General features: G+C 48.0%; 1 protein-coding gene across 1 annotated transcript in view; it reads right to left on the bottom strand.

Annotated features, from left to right (window-relative positions):
• PSD3 (pleckstrin and Sec7 domain containing 3) overlaps positions 1 to 21,384 on the bottom strand; it is an 83,362-nt gene that overhangs the window by 37,677 nt on the left and 24,301 nt on the right. Inside the window, exons 7-8 of the mRNA XM_086629877.1 lie at positions 19,698 to 19,756; positions 15,906 to 15,995 (exon numbers count right to left, since the gene is read on the bottom strand). Of these exons, the coding sequence (XP_086486003.1) occupies positions 15,906 to 15,995; positions 19,698 to 19,756 (149 nt within the window). The remainder of the gene's footprint in view (positions 1 to 15,905; positions 15,996 to 19,697; positions 19,757 to 21,384) is intronic.

Raw genomic sequence — 21,384 nt, 5'->3', positions numbered from 1 at the left:
ATTTTTACCTAGCACCCACACCTACTAAACCAGAGAGCCGCAGAGAAGGAGCAAAAACTATTTTTCTACAGAAAATCATTCGCACTAAACAGATAATCCCAAGGGCATTACTTGCCAACTCCGCCACCTTTCCCGAAAGCAGAGCTCCTATTAGCATTCTCACTAGCAAGTTTTCACTGTTTACTATTGCATCAAGCTCAGTCACAGGGCATTCTTATAAGACCAAATCACTATAACGCACCAGACCTTTTTCACCTTCAAGTCTCTCCTCAAGCCTACAGATATTTTTTTCCTGACCTGACAGCAATTCTGTGATCACTGCAGATCATCCAGAGCCCTCAATTCCTGCAGAGCATAATCTCTTCAGCACCACCACCTCCACTCCTAGCAAACAGAAACACTATGAATATTTAGTTATTTACCTTGCTTTCTTTAGTAGAAAACTCAGAGGAGTTGGAGATTTTCATAGATTTTGACCGATGAGACTGCCGCCAGAGAGATTCTTCTCGGGAGTATTTCACCGAACCTGTGGCTCTCACCCGGACTTTGCTGGTGCTCTGAACACTGTTAACTCCGATCATTTCCAAAAGTGAGCGTATGGGATGGGGGAGAAGAAAGCTAACGGCACTTTCCAACCCCCAGCAGAGGAACTGGAAAAGGTTATGTCTGGAGAGCCCAGGCTCAAGCAATCACTGTTTGCTTAAAGCGCACTAGGCTGTTTTCTCCAGCATCTTCAGGCACACTGTTTGGAGCCAGCCTGATTGTTCCAAGCATTGCTCACGTCACTGGACAGAGGGGAAAAAAAAAAAAAGAAAGAAAAAAAAGAAAAAGAAGAGGCTGATAGAAACTCCTCCCCTGCTCCACTCCCCTCTCCATCATCGACTCCCCCTTCATACACACACCAACAGCGAGAGGGAGAGAGGTGGAGAGAAAGATGCTGGAACAAATGCCAGCAGATCAAGCAAGAGATTCATTTTCAGTTCACACGGCCACACTTCCCTGCCTGCAACAGCCTGCCATGCTCATTACTGCCTGCAATAACAAAGGACACCACAAAAAGAGTCTTCAATCACCTGTCAGCTACAGGCTTCTGGATGTGAGAAATATCAATGGATTCCCAAAGCACTGCAGAAACGAGCGAAAGCCCACAGCACCATCACAAAGTTCTGGCAAGCCCCAGAGAGATGCTCCAGCAAATTTCCACAACTCAAGTGTTTGCACTCGTTAGCCAGAGCCCTTGGGGTGCCCTCCCAGGGGGCAAGAGAGAGCAAGACCACTCTCACGCTCTAAGAGGGGCTTAGGGGAAAAGAAGTGACTTTCCCAAGGCAACCAGTGCACACCAGTGGCAGAGTTGTGAGTGAGCAGCCGGAGACCCATTTCCCTGCCTCCTTGGCATCCAGGAAAGCTGCAGCTGTATCCCTTCACGAGCAAAACCGCACACTCTAGCAGCTGACCCAGCGAGTGATGCCGCTCCCGAGTGGCATGCTGTTCCTCCCTAGTGGGAAACAACCCACGCAGCCCAGCCACAGGAGGGCCACCGCCGCAGCCCACGCGTGCTGCAGGCACAACTCCAACCCATGGGAGCCCAGCTCGGCGGGTCAGGCGTGCTCCCGGTGCCTACTGCTGCTCTCCCCCGCACAGGAGGCGAGCGCAGGCCGGCGTCGATGGCAGCTGGCGCTCTTATCAGGGGTGGATGCGCTATATAAGGGAAAAAAGAGATGTTTACCTCAATGTTGCAAAAGCACCACCATTTCTGGCTCCTGGAGACCCAGAGCATAGCAGACTGTGCATTGCCATGGCAACCTGCTCCAACGAAAGAGAGAGTCTCTTCTCTGCTCAGCACGGGGTCGTGGCAGCTGCCCGCACATGCTGGGGCAGGTGGAGTAGCTCATGAAAGTGCAGAGGCAGAAGTGGACAACAGGGACATCATCCCAAACTCAGAAGAGGCAAACAGCTTGTGCAGAGGGATCACCAGAAGCTGGAAGACTGTGCGGCACAGGGACTCCACCACAGGGTAGCACTGGGTTCAGCAACTTGCCTCATGCCTCCAGCCCAGCAGGCAGGGCAAGACCAGCAGCAGTGGGGTCACAGTCTGGGAGGACACCAGAGCCTCTCGTCCCACTCCCACCACAACGCACAGGGAGCTGCAAGTCTGTGCACGCAGCCAGGGACGAGGGGTCGCTGCCCTGACACACTGGCGTGAATGTCTCGCACTGAAACGCATTGGGCAGCCAAAGGCTGGGTGAACGGGCTCCAGCCCCTGTTCACGCCTGAGTCCTGTTCAGTGTCAGACGAGCCATGTTACGGCAGAGCGACAGTTTGCTCACCCTACATCATATGTGTGACAGCACCCAGGCGTAGGTAAGAACCAGATGGATTGAGTGAGCTTTTCCCCTGCTTACACCTTCCCAGCCTCTTGCAATCAGAGGTTTACATCCTCAGTGGGCAAATGTCTAGAGAGCCACATTATTGTCCTAGATGTGTTTTTGCTGGTAAAAAGACACTGCTGCCTCCCCAGTACGCAGCAGCCCTTCGGTCAGCAGTCACCCTTTGCTTGTGTTACCCCCAAGGATGATACAGATGCAAATCCTGCCCACAGACTGCAATCGGTGTGGACCATACTGAAGGACCAAGGGTCAGCAGAGCAGGGAACAAGGGACCTAAATATCAACATAAAATACAAAAACTGTTCCTAGGGTAACAAACTTCTGATTCCCCACAGATCCTGCCTCTGTCCTGCTAGAGGTATAGACTTTTCCTACCTGGCAAAGAAGCAAAATGCATTCTCATTTTCACGACAGTCAGGTCTAGCAACCTCACACATTTGAATTAAACTTCAGACATGCTTCAGCCTTTTTGCACAAACCTGTGATTGCTAGGGGGTACCTGAAGCAACAGAGGACCCTTTTTCTCTGGCAACAAGCAATTGCATGCTCTACGTTACTTGTGCCACTTCCCAGAAAAGGTTTTATGTTACTTAACCCATCTGAAATTATCAACTGCTAGTGGAAGAGCTTTTCAAAGAAAATCTCTTCTTAGAGGAAATTTTCACTGCAATCAAACAGCTCCAGATGAGCTAAGCAGCAGGTCCCGACAGGTGCTACGTAAATGGCCACAAATCACTCTCTATCCTACCAGTCCCCTGCCTAGTAGATTATTCTTGCTCTCGGATTTATAAGGCCACCTCCCCAAGCACCCTCAACACATCTGAAATAATTATATTCCCTAAATATCACACGCAGACCTAGGCCAATGTGAATTATGCAGAGCAATTTCATTATTAAACACAAGCTAGACTGAATCACAGCAACATTTCTCGTCCTTTCCCCACAGTGTAGCAGGACCGCTGCTGCCTAAGTGCAGGAGTTCTTCACCTAGCATCCTCTGAGCTAAGGTTAGCAGATCCTCAGGCAGGACAAGAATCTTAATTCACAAGGGAATGGGTCTGGTTGAGCTGTAATCAAGCAGCGGTCCAAAACGCCAAGGCTGCATCTTGTTCAATTTTTTAATTCCCGTCCTCCCAACAGAGTATGGAAAACACTTTTCTCCCAGCTAGACTCTCCAAAAGAGAGAGCCTCCTGAGATCGTGCTTTTGAAGTCTTAAATGTCTTCAGCTCAGGGATTCAGCTCAGATTTCATCAGTGCCCCTGATTTTCATCTGCAAGTGATAATACGGTCTTTACACCTGACTGATCCAGCAGCCCTGTGTACACAGGGCTGTCTTCTTCTGGGGAAAGACCACTCTTCAACGTTAGACAAGTCCCACCATCTTAGAAATCAGCATGCGCACAGGATTGACTTCTGTCTGTAACTGAGCAACAGGGCTTTCTGAGGGAGAAGTGGGTTGTTAACATAAATAGAGGAATAGAAGGGATTTTTTTAAGGAGGGGCTGATGTGGCTGTGCAATACCAGAAAAATCAAAGCTGTCCACACCCAGGGGACTGTCCAGGTGTGTGGAGAAGCCATAGTCTTCCCCTTGATGAGAGACCAGCAAAGCGGTGGTGGGAAAGGGGCAGAATGCAGATATTCAGTCAGGATTTAGTCTGAACAGCTCAGTGACACCACCGGGGTGACCGAAAGGACGGTGACCCTATTTATGGACCTTCCCTACCAGCATCTCTAAGGAGCAAATCATAAACCAGCAGCAGAATTTGAAGCTTTGGGCTGAAACAGATGCGCAACGGGAAAAGCGGAGTCTCTGATATTCCTTCATCTTACCCTTTTAAAGCAACCCAAAAGCTTTTCACCTGTCACAGGCACTATGGCAGACTATATCACCCAAAGAGGAAACAGGCAGCCATTCCAACTTACTGTGAATAAGCTCCTTCCCATCTCTTCCTCCCACCAGTCAAGCTACCCTGGTAGGCCAAACATACCCAGTCCTTGCTTGGTCCTCCTAACATCATTCAGCAAATCAACAACATAAGAAGAAAAGCTGGGGAATTCAAAGCGAAATCAATACTGTTTTTTAGGGACCAAACCCAAGGACCAAGTTATTGTGTCTGAAGAACTCCAACATCCTCACACAAAGCCGCAAGAATCCATTAGCATCATTTAAGCCTGATCCCAGCGACAAAAATACCAACAACAAAAGCCAACAAAATACATAAACACACACGCGTCAATTACTTCAAATGTACTCTCAAGAGCCAGTAATGTATTTGTGTAGCACAGAAAAGTGGAACTATTTAATGCTGCTATTAAATGCTGTTTGTTAAATAAACAACATTAAATCTTTCGTAAGATTTCTCTCCTTCTTCCTTCATCCTTGTTTTTTTCTCCCCAAAACAAACAGGCAGAGGAAAGTTAATTCTGCTGGATAAGCTACTCATAAACGACAGCTACAGAACTAGAGCTCAACTGATCAACGGCAACATTACTGAACTGACATTCCTGTGGTATTAAGATAATGGTTTCTGAGATCGGCTGACCAGGGGGAGTGGACAATCAAGATATCTAAATGTTTTCAACTGCCGTCCCTGTAAACAGCAGAAACACTAAAGCAACCACTTAATTTCTACACACATAAGCAGCCAGGTCAATAGGAACCCTAACAGGGTAACAGCAGGTATGGTGGGAGAATGACAGGTATTGACAGAAAATTTCAAAATTATTAACGAAAATTATCCACCTAGCTTTCCCCATGGGAGACTCCTATACTCCACTAACCTCAGTACATTATTATCAGACATTTACAGAGATGCTGGGTTTTATCTCAATCTGAATTTTCCAGCAGAAAACATCTGTTGATGTCTTCGAGAAAGAAATATCCTTTTCTTACGGTTTATATTGTAGTACATACACCTATGCTATAGGCTCTGAAGGAATCCCTGTAGATTACTCTGATTTCTCTTACAATATAGAAAGTAATCCATACAATGGAAATCGGTCAAATTACCATAGCCCAGAAAGCTATCCCATGTCAACTAGGCTATTGTAGCTGCATAAGCACGTCTTTTAGACCACCTCAACCATGAAGCAAAGCACACCAACTCAGCACCAGGAAAACATCGGCATTGTTCCTATGACCCCATGAAAAAAACTAAAGTCAGTATGGTTTATTTTACATGAGAAGCAGGCTAAAAGCAGGTCCACAGCCAGCTGGCTTGTGGTCACAGACACAAGTCTTTAGTACTGACTTTTTACATCAGTAATCCCTTAAAAGTGAGCAGAGCGACAAAACCATATTGGCTGGTGGAACATCAAATCAATCCTGGTATCACTGCACCTCTCTGGGACCCATGCTGCATCTTGAACCAAAAGAAACCACTCCTAAGATAAGTGCGCTGCTGAGAATGGTGGGAGACCACAGTTTTAATGAAAACAAGCTCTTTGGTAATAACAGGGATGCAGAGAAGTCATGCCCCCTTTATCCTGATTAGCACTGCAAGTGAAGAGATGCCATTAACCATCTTCCTTTTCCTCGCAGCATATCCAAAATCAGCTCTGTGTCACAGAGTAGCTGTTGCGTTTCCTGGCAAGTCACTATAGTCTTCAGGGGAAAAAGTTTCTCCTCTTGCATTCCTCTGTTTAGGAGCCAATGGGGCTGACAGAAATTAAGTGAGCCACATAGTAGGCACCAACTAACACAGACCACCGAGTTCCTTAAGTTAAAGCTGCCAAAGGTACCACACAAACAGCAGCACCTGAAACTAATCCATAAAAGCACCAAACCCCTAAAATTCTGCATGGCTGTGACATAAACCCACAGCGAGGTGAACCCAACATTGGTGCAAAGCCTACCAACTCTCTCAGATCAGCTGCAAACAACCCCTACCTCTGTCCCTGCAGTAAGCATGCTTAGAGTCAACAACACCAAAATAAACCCCTCACCACCCAGCACTCCCCCAGAGATGTGCATAAAACAAGAAGAACAATCACTCTTCAATGCCTCCCTCTAATTCACACGGGTACACAATAACAAGAAAAAGAAAAAGGGGAAGGGAAAAGGAGGGGGAAAAAGGAGGGGGAAAAAGGAGGGGGAAAAAGGAGGGGGAAAAAGGAGGGGGAAAAAGGAGGGGGAAAAAGGAGGGGGAAAAAGGAGGGGGAAAAAGGAGGGGGAAAAAGGAGGGGGAAAAAGGAGGGGGAAAAAGGAGGGGGAAAAAGGAGGGGGAAAAAGGAGGGGGAAAAAGGAGGGGGAAAAAGGAGGGGGAAAAAGGAGGGGGAAAAAGGAGGGGGAAAAAGGAGGGGAAAAAGGAGGGGGAAAAAGGAGGGGGAAAAAGGAGGGGGAAAAAGGAGGGGGAAAAAGGAGGGGGAAAAAGGAGGGGGAAAAGGACGGGGGAAAAGGAGGGGGGACAACGAGGGGGGAAAAGGAGGGGGGAAAAGGAGGGGGGAAAAGGAGGGGGGAAAAGGAGGGGGGAAAAGGAGGGGGGAAAAGGAGGGGGGAAAAGGAGGGGGGAAAAGGAGGGGGGAAAAGGAGGGGGGAAAAGGAGGGGGGAAAAGGAGGGGGAAAAAGGAGGGGGAAAAAGGAGGGGGAAAAAGGAGGGGGAAAAAGGAGGGGGAAAAAGGAGGGGGAAAAAGGAGGGGGAAAAAGGAGGGGGAAAAAGGAGGGGGAAAAAGGAGGGGAAAAAAGGAGGGGAAAAAAGGAGGGGAAAAAAGGAGGGGAAAAAAGGAGGGGAAAAAAGGAGGGGAAAAAAGGAGGGGAAAAAAGGAGGGGAAAAAAGGAGGGGAAAAAAGGAGGGGAAAAAAGGAGGGGAAAAAAAGGAGGGGAAAAAAGGAGGGGAAAAAAGGAGGGGAAAAAGGAGGGGAAAAAAGGAGGGGAAAAAAGGAGGGGAAAAAAGGAGGGGAAAAAAGGAGGGGAAAAAAGGAGGGGAAAAAAGGAGGGGAAAAAAGGAGGGGAAAAAAGGAGGGGAAAAAAGGAGGGGAAAAAAAGGAGGGGAAAAAAGGAGGGGAAAAAAGGAGGGGAAAAAAGAAGGGGAAAAAAGAAGGGGAAAAAAGAAGGGGAAAAAAGAAGGGGAAAAAAGAAGGGGAAAAAAGAATCCAGGCCGCTCTGAGAACCACACAGGTTTCATGTGGGTGTCACTTGCACGTGTTGCCCCATTGAAGCAGCAGCTCCAGGGGTTAAAACAGGCATAACCTTTGAAATCCCTTTCCTCCACAAATGCAGGTATATATGGAGTGATGGCCAGCTCCAGACTTGGCCCAAAAGCAGGCATAATCCTGTCTAACCCTCACCACTCTTGCCAGAACCTATCTGTCAGTAGGGGAGAAAACAGGTGGCTGGGATTTGTCCCATGTTAGTATCAGGATCTTACAAATCCTTCATCACTTAAGGAAGTATGACCTCGGAAGGAAACTAAATGTTCCATCCAACATCACAGGAAAGGAGGAAAAAAAAAAGAATCAAAATTTAAGGAGCAACCTAGCTTAAAAGAAAACAGTGTAACTGGGTCAGACAGAGAATAGTTCAATGTCATTTGAAAAGTGTAGTGACAAAGAGAAGGAAGGAATGCCAAAGATTTATACAGCAATAATTCTAAAACTGGTGGAAGTAATGTTTTTCTCCTCTCCTCTTTTTTTTTTTTAAATATGGTATAAATTATATTCCTACTCCTCCTTCCCTTGAGTTGCAGCACAGAACTTAAATTTCAAGCAGATCAGTGGGTGGAAGATCAAAGAATGTTTTTCAGAATTTGTTTTCTACCTACATGGAGGTGGGAGTAATATGTCATAGGGACCAAAATGTATGTGTGACATTGTATTAGAGATTTCCCAGCTCGAAAAGAGCCCAAAATTCCTCCTTTAAAGTGGCAGAGTGCATCATTCCTGGAGACTACCAGCCTATATCCTCCACAATGACAGCATAAGAAATGGGAAGCTCTGAACAGTGACATTCGTCCTCGGGAGCTGTTAAGCGTTTCAGTTAAAACCGGACTACTGACAGCTTTGACTATTTGACAAGCTGGAGAAGCTAAACATGAAATGATTCACTTGCCTGATCAACCTGGACAAGACACTACGGAGTCCATGCCTCCACAAATGAAAATCAAACCCCCAAACATTCATTAGGAGCCTGGTATTGAGCCACATAATTGCAGCTAGTAGTAACGGAAATTCTTAACTGACTCTCCTTGGGTTTCACTCCTTGCTGACACAAAAGCCTGGTGGGCTAGGTGAGATCTTTTGAATAACAATTGGAAAGCAAAGACATGAAAGGTTGGAGGACCAAAATAATTCAGAGAATTGCAGGTCACGAAAGCAGAAACAGGCCTGGCCTGTAACAGCTGCTTCCTAGCAAGATAAGCAATTCCTAGTACCATCCCTAGACCACACAGAGTAATCCTTATTCCTGCATCACCATTACAAAATTTTATGTTTTAAGCCTTTTCTGCCTTCCCTGGTCAGGGACAGAGAGTTGATGGAGAGTATTAGGCTTTTGCTATTATATTGTGTTGCTCTCCTCGACATAATACCTGGGCTTATTTGACTTGAGAGCAATGCATAGATTTCAGATTTTTCTCTTTATATGAATTGTAAGTAAGTTCCAGGAACAGAAAAAGAAAACACATTTGCATTTCAGCGGGGCGGTCAGGATCTGTTACTCATGGGACACAAAGCAATGCACGCACCACCATAACCTGGTTTAATTCACAGTTCTGCACAGGTGTGCTTTAACTGGTTATTACTCTTAGCCAGGACAAACACCACCACCCAAAAAATGGCAAGCCAAAGGAAACAATGGTCATCCCAGCAGTAAGGTCCTCGCTGAAGATGGAGGAGAGCAAAGACAAGCCAGGTGTTCCCTCCAGTCACCATGGCTCTGTGGCTCTTCAGAGAGTGAAAGGAAAGTATGCTTTTGCAAACAACTGCTTAAGACAAGGATGAAAGATTTTATCCCACGTTCCTTCACTTTTATACTGCCAGATTAGACTCTGTTGTCTCCCAGCTGCTGGAAGGGGCCTTCAGCAACAGAACTTTTCATTTCAAACAGATAAGAAAAGGCTGCCCCAGAAACATTATCTCAACAGAAAGATTTTTAACAGGAAAAAATTTAATTATGGGGAGAAACAAGGAGAAAAGCTCTCTTCCTGCTTAGCAGAGCTCTGGTTTCTTTAGTGGAGCAGAGACACTTGGTTCCCTCTGGCCCCCTCCTCTGCCCGCAGCCACAGAGTGCTCCAGCAGCCAACGCCGTCCTCCTGGGACCCATCTGGCACACTGCCACACGCTCCCATCTCCCCGCATTCATCAGTCCCCTGTATTCATTCAGCAGTAGCAGGAAGGTGGGAACTCCTTGGTGAAGAGCCTCAGCCATGAAATGGAGGAAGTGTGGAGACTGCAGATGAGAGCAATTAGGGTGTACACAGCAGATAGATTAGTGTGCTTCCCTCTGCATACACGGGAAGTGGCGGGAAGTTAGCCACCTGATGCTCAGTCCCTTCTGCCTGCTAAATACCTGAAATTATTGGAATGGATGAAGCAAGGTGCCAGTGATTCTCTTTAAATTGAGCGTTTGCTGTGGGGAGCTTTTAAAGGGGGCAAAGAAAGGAAAGGAAAAAAAAAGAAAAAAAAAAGGAGAGAGGAAGCAGAGAGTATGAAAAAAAAAATTTAAAAATCTTTAATTAAAGTGCAGGGAACTGACAGCAGAATGAGATAAACCCTACCTAGCAGCTTCTATAGGAAATTGCGTATCCCAGCAATCTTAATCAAGAATTCAGATTGTTTAGGAAATTAAAGAGGACTGGTTCTTCAGAGGAGTTCAGGATCAGCAACTCCCACTTAATTTGGTCACTTTGTTACAGTGCTTCCCCAGGAGATAAGGCCTAGCCAGAAAACAGCCTTTGAGAAAACGCAGATTTTTATGAAGGACTAGCGTCTTATCTCCATCAGCAGCCCCTGCCAGGATGGCTCTAGCCAAGTTCCCATACAGCATCCCAGGTCCCTCAGCATGATGCAGAGGCTCCCTGACAGAACAATGGGTCAGCAAGGAGCTACCACATCCTACCAGAAGACACACAGCCAGGTATGACCCTCTCACACCCAGTGTTCATGTTACAGGGCAACCAGAGTCAGCCCGCGTCAGAGGTGGGGTGAAGCCCTCGACTCCATGAATGAGGTTCCTCGGACACTGCAGATGCAGAGGACATTTACTTACGCAGGACAATACGGGCAGATGGTGCTTGGCACACTGCCTAACGACAGAGTACTCTTCCCAAGGCGCTGTCTAACAAAAGCAGGGGTCCTTTCCTCCGACGTGACTCCTTGCAGGCTGTCTGTGGGTGAGCGTAGACATTTTGTAACCCTGCATGACGGGGTTACAGTGTTGGTGGATAAGGGAGGAGCAACTGACACCATCTACCTGGACTTGTGCAAAGCATTTGACACTGTCCCGCACGACATCCTTGTCTCTAAATCGGAGAGACATGGACTTGACAGATGGACCACTCGGTGGATAAGGAATTGGCTGGATGGTCACACTCAAAGAGTTGTGGTCAACGGTTCAATGTCCAGGTGGAGGCTGGTGACGAGTGGCATTCCTCAGGGTTCGGTATTGGGGCCAGTGTTGTTTAACATCTTTGTTGCCAACATGGACAGTGGGATCGAGTGCACCCTCAGCAAGTTTGCTGACGACACCAAGCTGTGTGGTGTGGTTGACACACTGGAGGGAAGGGATGCCATCCAGACAGACCCTGACAGGCTGGAGAGGTGGGCCTGTGAGAACCTCATGAAGTTCAACAAGGCCAAGTGCAAGGTCCTGCATGTGGGTCGGGGCAATCCCATGCACAAATATAGGCTGGGCAGAGAATGAATTGAGCGCAGCCCTGAGGAGAAGGACTTGGGAGTGCTGGTTGATGAGAAGCTCAACATGAGCCGGCAATGGGTGCTGGCAGCCCAGAAAGCCAACCGTATCCTGGGCTGCATCAAAAGAAGCGTGGCCAGCAGGTTGAGGGAGGTGATTCTGCCCCGCTACTCTGTCCTCATGAGACCCCACCAGAGTACCGCATTCAGCTCTGGGGTCCTCAACACAAGAAGGACATGGAGCTGTTGGAGTGGGTCCAGAAGAGGGCCACAAAGGTGATCCAAGGGCTGGAGCACCTCTTCTGTGAAGACAGGCTGAGAGAGTTGGGGCTATTCAGCCTGGAGAAGAGAAGGCTCTGGGGAGATCTTATAGCAGTCTTCCAGTAACTGAAGGAGGCCTACAAGAAAGCTGGAGAGGGACTTTTCACAAGGATGTGTAGTTATAGGACAAGAGGTAATGCCTTTAAACTGAAAGAGGGTAGATACCAATTAGATATAAGGCAGAAATTTCTTACAACAAGGGTGGTGAGGCACCGGAACAGGTTGCCCAGAGAAGTTGTTAATGCCCCATCCTTGGAAATGGTCAAGGCCAGGTTGGTTGAGGCTTTGAGCTACCTGGTCTAGTGGAAGGTGTCCCTGCCCATGGCAGGGGGGTTGGAACTAGATGATCTTTAAGGTCCCTTCCAACCCAAACTATTCTATGATTCTATGATTTTCTCTCCTTGCATAAGAAAAGCCTCAGCACTGCCACCTTGCTTGAGCAGAGTCTCATGCACCTTGCCACAGGTGACAAGAGGAAGACAGTGACCAGCGCTGTACCAGCACTTCATTTGTGGGGACCGCACTGCCTATAGCAAATGAAGCAAGCATGCATGGCCAAAATTAGGCTCTTTCCAAGCCAATCTTCTCCTCGTCTCATTCCAGACAATCTCATGAAGTCCAGCTTAAAAGAAGGGCACAGTCACATAACACAAACCCAGAGTATCGTCAGTGAAGACAGTATCACTGCACCAGATTAAAGCTAGTGCGAGCACAGATGGAAGGAACCAACCTGCAGATAAACTGCTTCTACACTGCAGTCATGAGGTTCCTGACATTGCCTCAGACTGATTTGGTTTCCCTTTCAAGCAGGTAGACCCTAGCTGTGACCGTCCCTTTCAACAGGAATAAATGAACAATGCTCTGGTTGTGACTCTCAGGCTAACTACTCACAGGTTGGACTTGGCTGTTTTAACTGCTTCTGATGAGCTCAGCTCTTCCTCGCTCATGCGTGGTGCTGCATCTCTCCTCCAGCTCCCTCACCAGCCACAGCAGTACCTGCTGGCAACTGATCTAGGATGTCAGGTAGATTCGCTCGGAAGAGATGAAGGCTGCAGCTGGGTTCCTTTGTCTCTCTCAGTCCCAGTGAACCTGTCAGTCATCTCCACTTGTAAATGCTGGTAACTGCGTAATTCACTATCAGTCTTAGTAGCGAGCACTGAGCCCATCCACAGCAGAGTACTGCTGCACTAACCAGAACACGGGCAGTCACAACTCTTTGTGTTTAGCACTCCTTCCAGGGCTTCAACTCATCAGGACAAAGGGACCTCTGCTACAGGAGAGTATAAGATCAAAGCTGAAACCCAGGATCACCTTGCCTGATCACAGCTTGATACAACATTAAAATTATTTGTGTGCTTGGAGTGTGACAGCTCAGACTCAAAGAATGAGAGTTTCAGAAAGTTTTCTTGCCTTTGAAAAACTCCACTTCCAGTAACTTTAATCTGCCTGGATTTGACAGACCTGACTCACCTTCTACACCAGCCAGACCCACAGAGATAGATGCTCCTGATTTACACCAGAGAAGACAGTCACAGCTTGGGATGCTGGATCTCATTTACAAGGAACTTGCCCCAGTTTGAAGGCATACAGGAACCTTGCAGTAAGTATAAACTACCACTCTCAGGTCAGCGTGCACTGACAGTACATAACCGGAAATTAGGCTACTGTTTCCACATCTAGTCTTTACAAGCAGCTGTTGGCAGATTTATGAGATGTGTGACAGACAGTCTAACCAGAGCTAAGCTGAAATAAAAGGGAAGGTCCACCTATCTTCCTTCCTGGTAAAGTACTGAATATATGAATACTGCAAGCAGATCCCATGGGGAGAATCATGCTTTTAATCGCAGTTTGGCATATTTGTCTTTATGGGTCTCAACTTTAAAAGCAACCTCAGATCTGACAAAAGGAACAACAAAGAAGAAAAAGATTAATTTTTGCGCGGACGGGTGTACAAAAGCGAAACTCTCTTCAGCGTTAATGAAGAGACAGAAAGACACAATGTGAGCAAGTCCATATGAGCGTTTCTCATTTCCATCTCCAGCCAGAGCAAAATCTCTGTTCTCAAAGCACAGTCAGTGACACACTGAGAATCATGTCCTGAAAGCCTCATGATGTTTACCAAAGCCTCCTTATTGTCAGGAAAAAAAATAACAAAACAAAGAGATAGCTTCCCCATGGGAATGGAAAGGAGCGATCAGATCTCAAGTGGGAAGTCTTCTGAGGCTGATCACACAGAAGGCAGAAGCGTCCCTCCTCACATGCTCATGTTTGCCCCTTGAAGGGCCACTTCAAACGCTGAGGGTCACACTCCGCGCTTCAGTAGCACTCAGGGTGGTGGGATCACCTGAAGGTAACGCGTGAATTCTGCCTGCCTGCTGACTGTCCTGGAGAGCCCAAGCAGCGTTTGCACCCCTGGCTCTGCGAATCGAGTCCACATTAAACGCCGCGGAGCTCCCCAAGCCCTGGGCGAAAGCCACCTGCCGAGACAGAAGATCTCCCCCCTCTCCAGCACCGCTCAGCTGTGCTCCGGGGCTCGGCAGAGCTGCAGGGCTTCGCGCAGGGGGGCGCAGAGAGAGCGGAGCGGCAGAAAAGCCGGCGCGCTTCCCGGCGGGCGCGCCGGCGGGCACCCGGGCCCCGCTCCCGCGGGGGCACACTGCCACCCGGTGGAGACGGCACCGTGGGCACCGCCGCGGCCAGCCCGGCGTCCCTCGGCACCGCGCTGCAAGAGGGCTCTGCGAGTTTGGTTTAGGAGCCTCAGGCAGGTCTAATTTCTGCGGAGCCTCCGTAACCCGGCGGCGGAGCGGGGATGCAGCTACTGAAATGCAGTTACTGCCCCTCGCGCCGCTCCCTTCCGCTGGTAAATTAAAAACAAACAAACAAAAAACAAGGGGCAGATCATCGGCAAATCGTCAGACGAGAGACGGAAGCTGGATGTTGCCTCTGTCCCCAGGGCAGCAGGCGGAAAAGGGCAGAAAGCCTCCAACGAGGCCGGACGCCGACGCTGGGCTTCTTTCATCCTGCTACGTCCGAAAAATCCTGAGCGCTGGTCCTTGCCTTAGGAGGGGCTGGCGAAGAGCCAGGCAGCCTTAGCATTAGCAGGTCAGCACTGAACACCAAGATACAGCCCCGACTGCGTAATTCTGTCAGCAGGAAAATAAACAGCAGGTGAGCACCAGTGGAAGTCTCTCCTCAGTACACTCAGAAGGTTATTTAAACAGAGTCTGGAGACCTATTTATTCAATAAGGGCTGTAATTAGCCTGCAAATTAATCTCAACACATCTCTCTACGGCAGAGTGAGAAATGAGATTCCTTAGGAAAAAAAATTTATAAGTGTTGCTGCTGACAGAGGAATACTCTGTATCCAGATTTAAAAAAAAAAAAAAAAGATATTAAATCTAAAAACAAGGGGGTTGAGTTTATATTCCTAACTCCCTACTAAGAACTGAGGAAGGAGGGCCCAACAGAAAGCTCCTCAAAGAGGCTGAAGGAACTACCAATACTAGAAAACAAAGTCTGCTACTTGTAACCGTGCAGGTACATCTGCATTTCGCAACGGGCCTGACACAAAACCAACGGAAGAGACGGCTGTTCTTTTGATTTACTTAGGTAGGCTTTGGGTCAGCTCTCAGATGCAGCAACCTCTCATTTTTACTTCCATTACCAAGAAAAAATAAATTATGAACTCTAGCGTATGCGCTCCTGTCTTCTTTCAAACAGACTGCTGTTTCGTGCCAGCAATCAGACAAATAAAAGAAGTGAAACATTCTCATTATTATTGACAATGAAACAAGATTTGTTCTGCTCAGCCTCTTTCCCTGTTCTTCAGATTTAACTCCTAGCACAAACTTAATGAACAAAACCTGAAGCAAAGCAGCCTGTGCCAGACAACACATTCTAATCTGAAATTACATCTCCTGCTCTAATGTGAAAACCCCAAAGCACCTTTGATGAAAAAACACACACGCCTTCCAGATACACAGAGCTCAGGATTAGCCCTTACATATTCAATAGTCACAACCAACTGGCTGCTTCTGTCCACTTTAATCAGGAGATAGCACTCTGGGATGGCATGAGCGCATGAGCTTGGAAGACACATGGCTCTGGACCTGGCCCTACTGGAGTTTGGTCTCGCCCCTCCACGCTGTAGACAGTCTCGATCACAACCAAGTGAAAGAAAGAGGGAAAACAACAGAGTAAAGACTGTATATTATGTACGTTCTGGCAGGAGAAACACGCCCATTGCTTGTCCTGTTTGACAGCCAAGGTTCAAAAAATGCAAGCAGGGTGTTCTCTTTTGAAACACTTCTCACTAAAAACAAAACCCATGTTCTACAGTTCATTCCTTACCTTCAACAGCCCTTTCGGGAAGTCTTTGCCATCGTTCATCCCCTGGAGGTTAGCAATGAACTCCTGGCAGGTCATCTTTTTCCCAATGTTCTGGAAGGGATGGCACAGAAACAGAGCATCATATTCATGCTGCTTTCCAAAATGACATAAATAAGCAACATCAGATGAATTGCATCTCCCTGCTCTCATTTAAGCTCAAGGCAGGCAGCACCAAGATGGCATTCCCAAGATTGCTCAGAGACAAGCATCCTTGTGTGAATAGAGTTAGAAAAGAGAACGTGTGTTTGGACCCCAACTCCCATACATCCATCTCAAAATAAAAACAGCTAAACACTGGAGGGTAATGAAGAGGGTGATGATGAAGCTCCCTCATATCTGCATGGTGCCTTACACCTCCATGTCTCCAGAGGTTCTATCAGCCTCTGACAGAAAAGCTCTTCTTGATCCTGCTGTGGGCCATTCAAAAGCAGTCGACTGAGGCCCTTTCCAGACCTTTCTCTTACCATTTCCAACACTCCCTTCCAGTAGCAACTGCCCTGAATTGGAGTAAGAAGCCCAGGAGCAGCCATTACCTTTTCTGATTCACAGGCTGAGGCTGCCTTGACATTTCCATGAGATTGCTCTTTTTTCTCTCTTTCTGTATAATTCTCAGACTGAAAGTTGCCCAACTGAGCCACATACAGGAAAGAAATGGCTATGTTCGTGAAGGACCCAAACTGCTTCATTTGGAGGCTTGAGGCTGCCCTAAACTGCTTGTGGATCTCAGTCTCCATCATCCCTCAGAGAAGGTGTCTGTACTCAGTCCCCTGGCTGCTAGGAGTCCCATGCTTGGCATGCAAGGGAGCACTGTGAGCGGGCAGCAACGACAATGCTGAGCTGGTGAAAAAGGAGCCCAGAGAGATATGAGGAAAGGGAAGCAAGCAGCCCGGGATGAGCTGTGAGACAGGGTAACAGCAGAGGGAAAACAGGTCCCTGTGATGACTACGGTATCTTTGGGGATGCCACTGCTGCCAGTCAGGAAAAGGGGGTGAAGACAACTTCTCCATGGTCAGGGTATGCCATGGCTGCAGAAACACAGTGGAAAAGCATTGTGCACAGACAGTGACTTGGGCTTGGAGCAAGAGCCCAAATTAACACAGGAGTGTAGTCCAAAGAAGAGCACCAGTCGGTAATACCGGCCATTCAATGTTCTAGTTACGTGACAACACAGTCTGCACATCCTCTGCTTCCCCTCCAGAATGCATGATCATGGAGAGATGGAAAACCAGCAAACCTTGACCGTCAGTCTCAACTAGTCACAAGGAAGATCCCTCAGCCTGTGGCCAGCACAGACCAGCAGAAAGAGGGCAGGCAGGAACACTGCCTTGCACAAGAGAGGAGATACTTCTGGAGAGGCACACGATGCACAGCTTCCCACATCAGGAAGGCTCCTGACAACACAATCTGGCTGCAACCCTGGCTCTCTGGTTGCTAAGCCTGCAGAACACTGCTCACAGCTGCAGTCTTTGGGTGCAGGCTGGGGCTGTTCTACTGGACTTGCAAATGCTTCCCTTCCTTCCTGAGACAGAATTCAGCCTGCTTCTGTTTGTTTCCTTCACATGGCTGACCAGTGTGGCTCATTTCACGCACTCAGCTAGCTGGCATTGCAGGGGAATGGCTGTTTTGCTCCAAATCCAAAGCTAACATCTCCACACAGTGCCACACAGGTTCCAGAAGATGTGCCTGGCAGTCTAGAGATACCTTAAAAGTCTCTCGCATCACAGTCTGAGTGATGACCTCCCTGCAGAGAAGTGAGTATGCATCTCCCAAACACAGCTAGCAAAAATGATTTAGTTACAAAGATGACGAAATGTGGCAAGACAGGGATAAGTAAAGGCATAAGTTAGAGTTTGGCTAAAAGAGCTAAGGGAAAGTGTGAACTGAAGGCAGAGCAGCAGCGCCACAGCCCTACAAGCAGTTGAGCTTATTATGAAATAAAAGAGTCCACACTTAAGATCAGTACATTAGCAACAAAAGGAGCTGAGTGTTGACAAGCCCTGTGATTCATGTGCTTCCTGCTCCAGGAGAATCATGCTATGGATGGGTCAGAGCATTATCTTTGTTAGGAAACAGGCAATTAGTGCGTATCTGCAAGGGGCTGCATTCCAAGTAAAAAATGCCCAACTTACCACCTATGTGGAAAAATGCAAAGCAATAAGAGGAAGAACAAAATTACAGGAAAGTTGGTGGGGTGGGGGGCTGGGGGGAGAGAGAGAGAGAGAAAGGGAGAGAGGAGACACATGCAGGAGTCTGTCAAACGTTACAGCTGTGTACATGTAACAACACAGTAATGACTGCCAGTAGGGTAAGTCTCCCAACTTAAGTTACACACTGCAACAGCCAGAGTCCCCCCAGCTTCAGATGCAAATCACCATCCACAACAATGGGTCAGAGCCAGATCGTTTACTCCAGTCCCTAATGAAGACAGTGGGGGCCACTGAAGCATCGCAGGGAGCAAGGGGAAATGCTATCAGGCTGACGCACAACCATTTAGTCTCTCTCCCTGGACTGCAAGGCCAGGCAGGCTGGAAAGCAGGTGCTCCAGGCTGCTCATTGTTCTGGGGAGCGGGATACCTGCACAGGCAGCCTCAAGTGTGCTCAAGAGAAGCACTGCACACCAAGAGGCACACAGGAGCACGTGTCTGCACGTCTGCTCACCCTCCTGCAAAATCCTCTGCCCAACGTCTTTCTACCTCCTGCTTCTGCAATTTCCAGACAAAGGCACTCAACTAACGGGAGGTGGATTTTAAAACCCCTAGGGAAACACACACAAGCCTCGGCTTCATCACCTGCACCCACCACAGAGCTGTATCCACAGGGGCCAAGCAGCCCTTGGAGACAGACACAGGGTGCCTCCATATCCTGTAGCCTGACCCACCACCCTTGCTGCGTAAGAGCTCCCAGTTGAGGCTCTCATGGAAGAGCTCTAGGCAGGGCCGTGGAGGATCTCAGCCAGAGAGAAGCCCCAAAGCCATGTGGCTGAAGCCACCACTCCTGCATATTATTGTGTCATTCTCTCAGCGTTTTTCCCTCTCCATCCTGACTCCAGGACTAAGGAAGCCTCCCATCAGCATGGCAATACCGTGCATAGCAGGCATATTGTGCCACGGGTGCTGAAATACATGTCCTAGGGCTGCTGGCACCCTGTACCAGTGTGACTAAAAAGGCTCAAACTGGAATACTATTTCCCCCAGGGCAGGCAGTGGGGGAACACAGTGCTCAAGATGCCCACATCCTCCCTCTGCATTCTTGGCTCCAGGCACACCCGTCATTACCCTGGCTGAGCAGAACTCTGGTTCCACCAGATCCACCCCCTGCAACCGAATGCCTGCAAACATCACGTTCCCCTTGTGACCTTCCTAGCACCTCTTCACCTCTCTTCTTTCTTCTGCCTTCTCAAATGTTTTTACACACTGGAAAGGGGGAGCCAATCCCAACCACAGCTTCCCAGCCAGGGTCAGCTGCTGTAACCAAGGAAGGGTGGGAAGCACATCAGAAAGACAGGGACCTGAGGACAAGGAGCATCTTCACACCTTATGGCAGGCACAATGCCAGCCTTACAGATGACTGATCTGGGCACGCTGGAAAGCCCTGCCCAGGATGACAGCCTGGCAGTGCAGCATTCTCACTGTTTGCTATCTGCAAGGGTGCTTTAGGAGCAGGTCACCAGACAGGGGACTCTGCTGCCAGAAGACCACCCCCTCCAAGTCCAGTGTCAATGGTAGCCATCTACACAAAGCTGTGCATACTCACGTGGCCATGCAGGTCTGTGTTCAGGAGCATCATGGCACACGTGAGACAGTGAACTCCATCTGCAGAAAGAGACATAACCAGAGTCACACGCAAACCCACAAGTGAACCTTTAAGAACAGCTGAAACTGAGCCTCATAACCTAACTGAGTCTGTTCCCTTAATGAGAATCTGTTTTATCAAGAAATACACATAATTAGATAAACGAACAGTGAGGTCATCCCGCAGCTGCCAAGCCAGAACAGCTTTTCTTTCATCTTTTAATGACTGTCAAAACTATCTTGCAGCACCCATGGATGAGGCAAACTAGACAGGAAACCACACTGTCACCCTTTGCTTACTAATATCAATACCACAGCCTGAATCAGCTCCCTCTTCTTCACTTATTTCAGCACAGAAAGGGAAGAGTAGAATACTCCCATTCTTGTGTGCAGAGTGGATACTGCACAGTATCCTGTTTTCCTCCCCCTCTTGCCCCATCCTCATTCAGGGCTCAATCAGACCAAATTTTGGAGAACTTCAGTGAGCTGTTTATGCTGCCTTGGCTCCATACTGGGTAGAGAGTGCTCCAGCAATTCCTAAGGCGGTCCTGTAGCAACGGCTCTCAATAATGAGCCACAAGAGGCAGACTGTATCCCTAGCTCCATCCTTGGAGACACTGTGTCAGACTTGGGAAAGTGAGTGTAGACTGTCATTTGCAAAAGTGGACACCAATTTCATATTCCTTATTTTCCAGCCACCCCTTTCAAAACCCAAAATGTACTGGCTGTGCACAAATCCAGACGATGGTGACAGTGCCCAGGGTGTCATTTATCACCTCTGAAAAGCCAAATGCCTCTAGCCAGTTTTCAAATGTTAGGAACTTAGTAGAAAAAATATTTTCTCCATAAACTCCATTTCTTCTTCATAAACACATGGTGTCACCTTCCCTTCTCTCACAGGGGTGTCATAAAGACACGGAGTCATTTATGAGACATGCACACACTGCAGGAAGATGTACATAAAAACCTTCATAGCTGAGATCGGATAATGACCATGCACAGGTCCCTCTGTGCTGTGAAGGAAGAGGAATGGAGGATGAGGATAGATGTATCTCACAATCAGTGTGACTATCACAGGCTTGAATCTGTGCAAGACGAAGCCGTTACAAAAAGATGCTCCTCAAGGTAAGGACCATGTTTTTCTTACAGTGTTTGTACAGGCCGTAGCACCCAAGCAATGTGGCCAAGCTGTAGCAGAGTATGAAATGAGAGAAGAACTATTATCACTATTAGTAGTTAGTTTGAAGCAGCTTGAATCTAGGGCCGTGGTGCTCCAGTTCAGGTCTATGCATTTCTCTAGAGTAGCCTGCCCTCTCTTTTCCAAACTGCAAATGCATCCAGAGAATGAAGAAGGGGAAGGAGAAAAGAGAAAGGCAAACACAAGCCTAGATTTCCATTGCAAGGAACGACCATCGTATTTCTGCAGTGTAGCACTCGGCTACTGACAGTAGAAATAAAGCATGGAAATTATGTAGAAACCTGGGCAAAGTCTACAGGACTCATTTTAATCTAAATGCTTACTCAGGCACAGAAGTGGCAAGGTCCCTCCCACACCCTGGACCAGAGTAAGGTTGCCACATCGACGTGCAAATCATTATTTCAGTCTGGACATGACACCTGACTGACATTCTACCTGACTGCCTGTGGTG

Source organism: Tauraco erythrolophus, chromosome Z (assembly GCF_009769465.1).
Source record: "Tauraco erythrolophus isolate bTauEry1 chromosome Z, bTauEry1.pri, whole genome shotgun sequence".
Classification (NCBI taxonomy): Eukaryota; Metazoa; Chordata; class Aves; order Musophagiformes; family Musophagidae; genus Tauraco; species Tauraco erythrolophus.
Note: the sequence above shows the minus strand (reverse complement) of the source record. Positions and strands in the feature narration are given on the sequence as shown.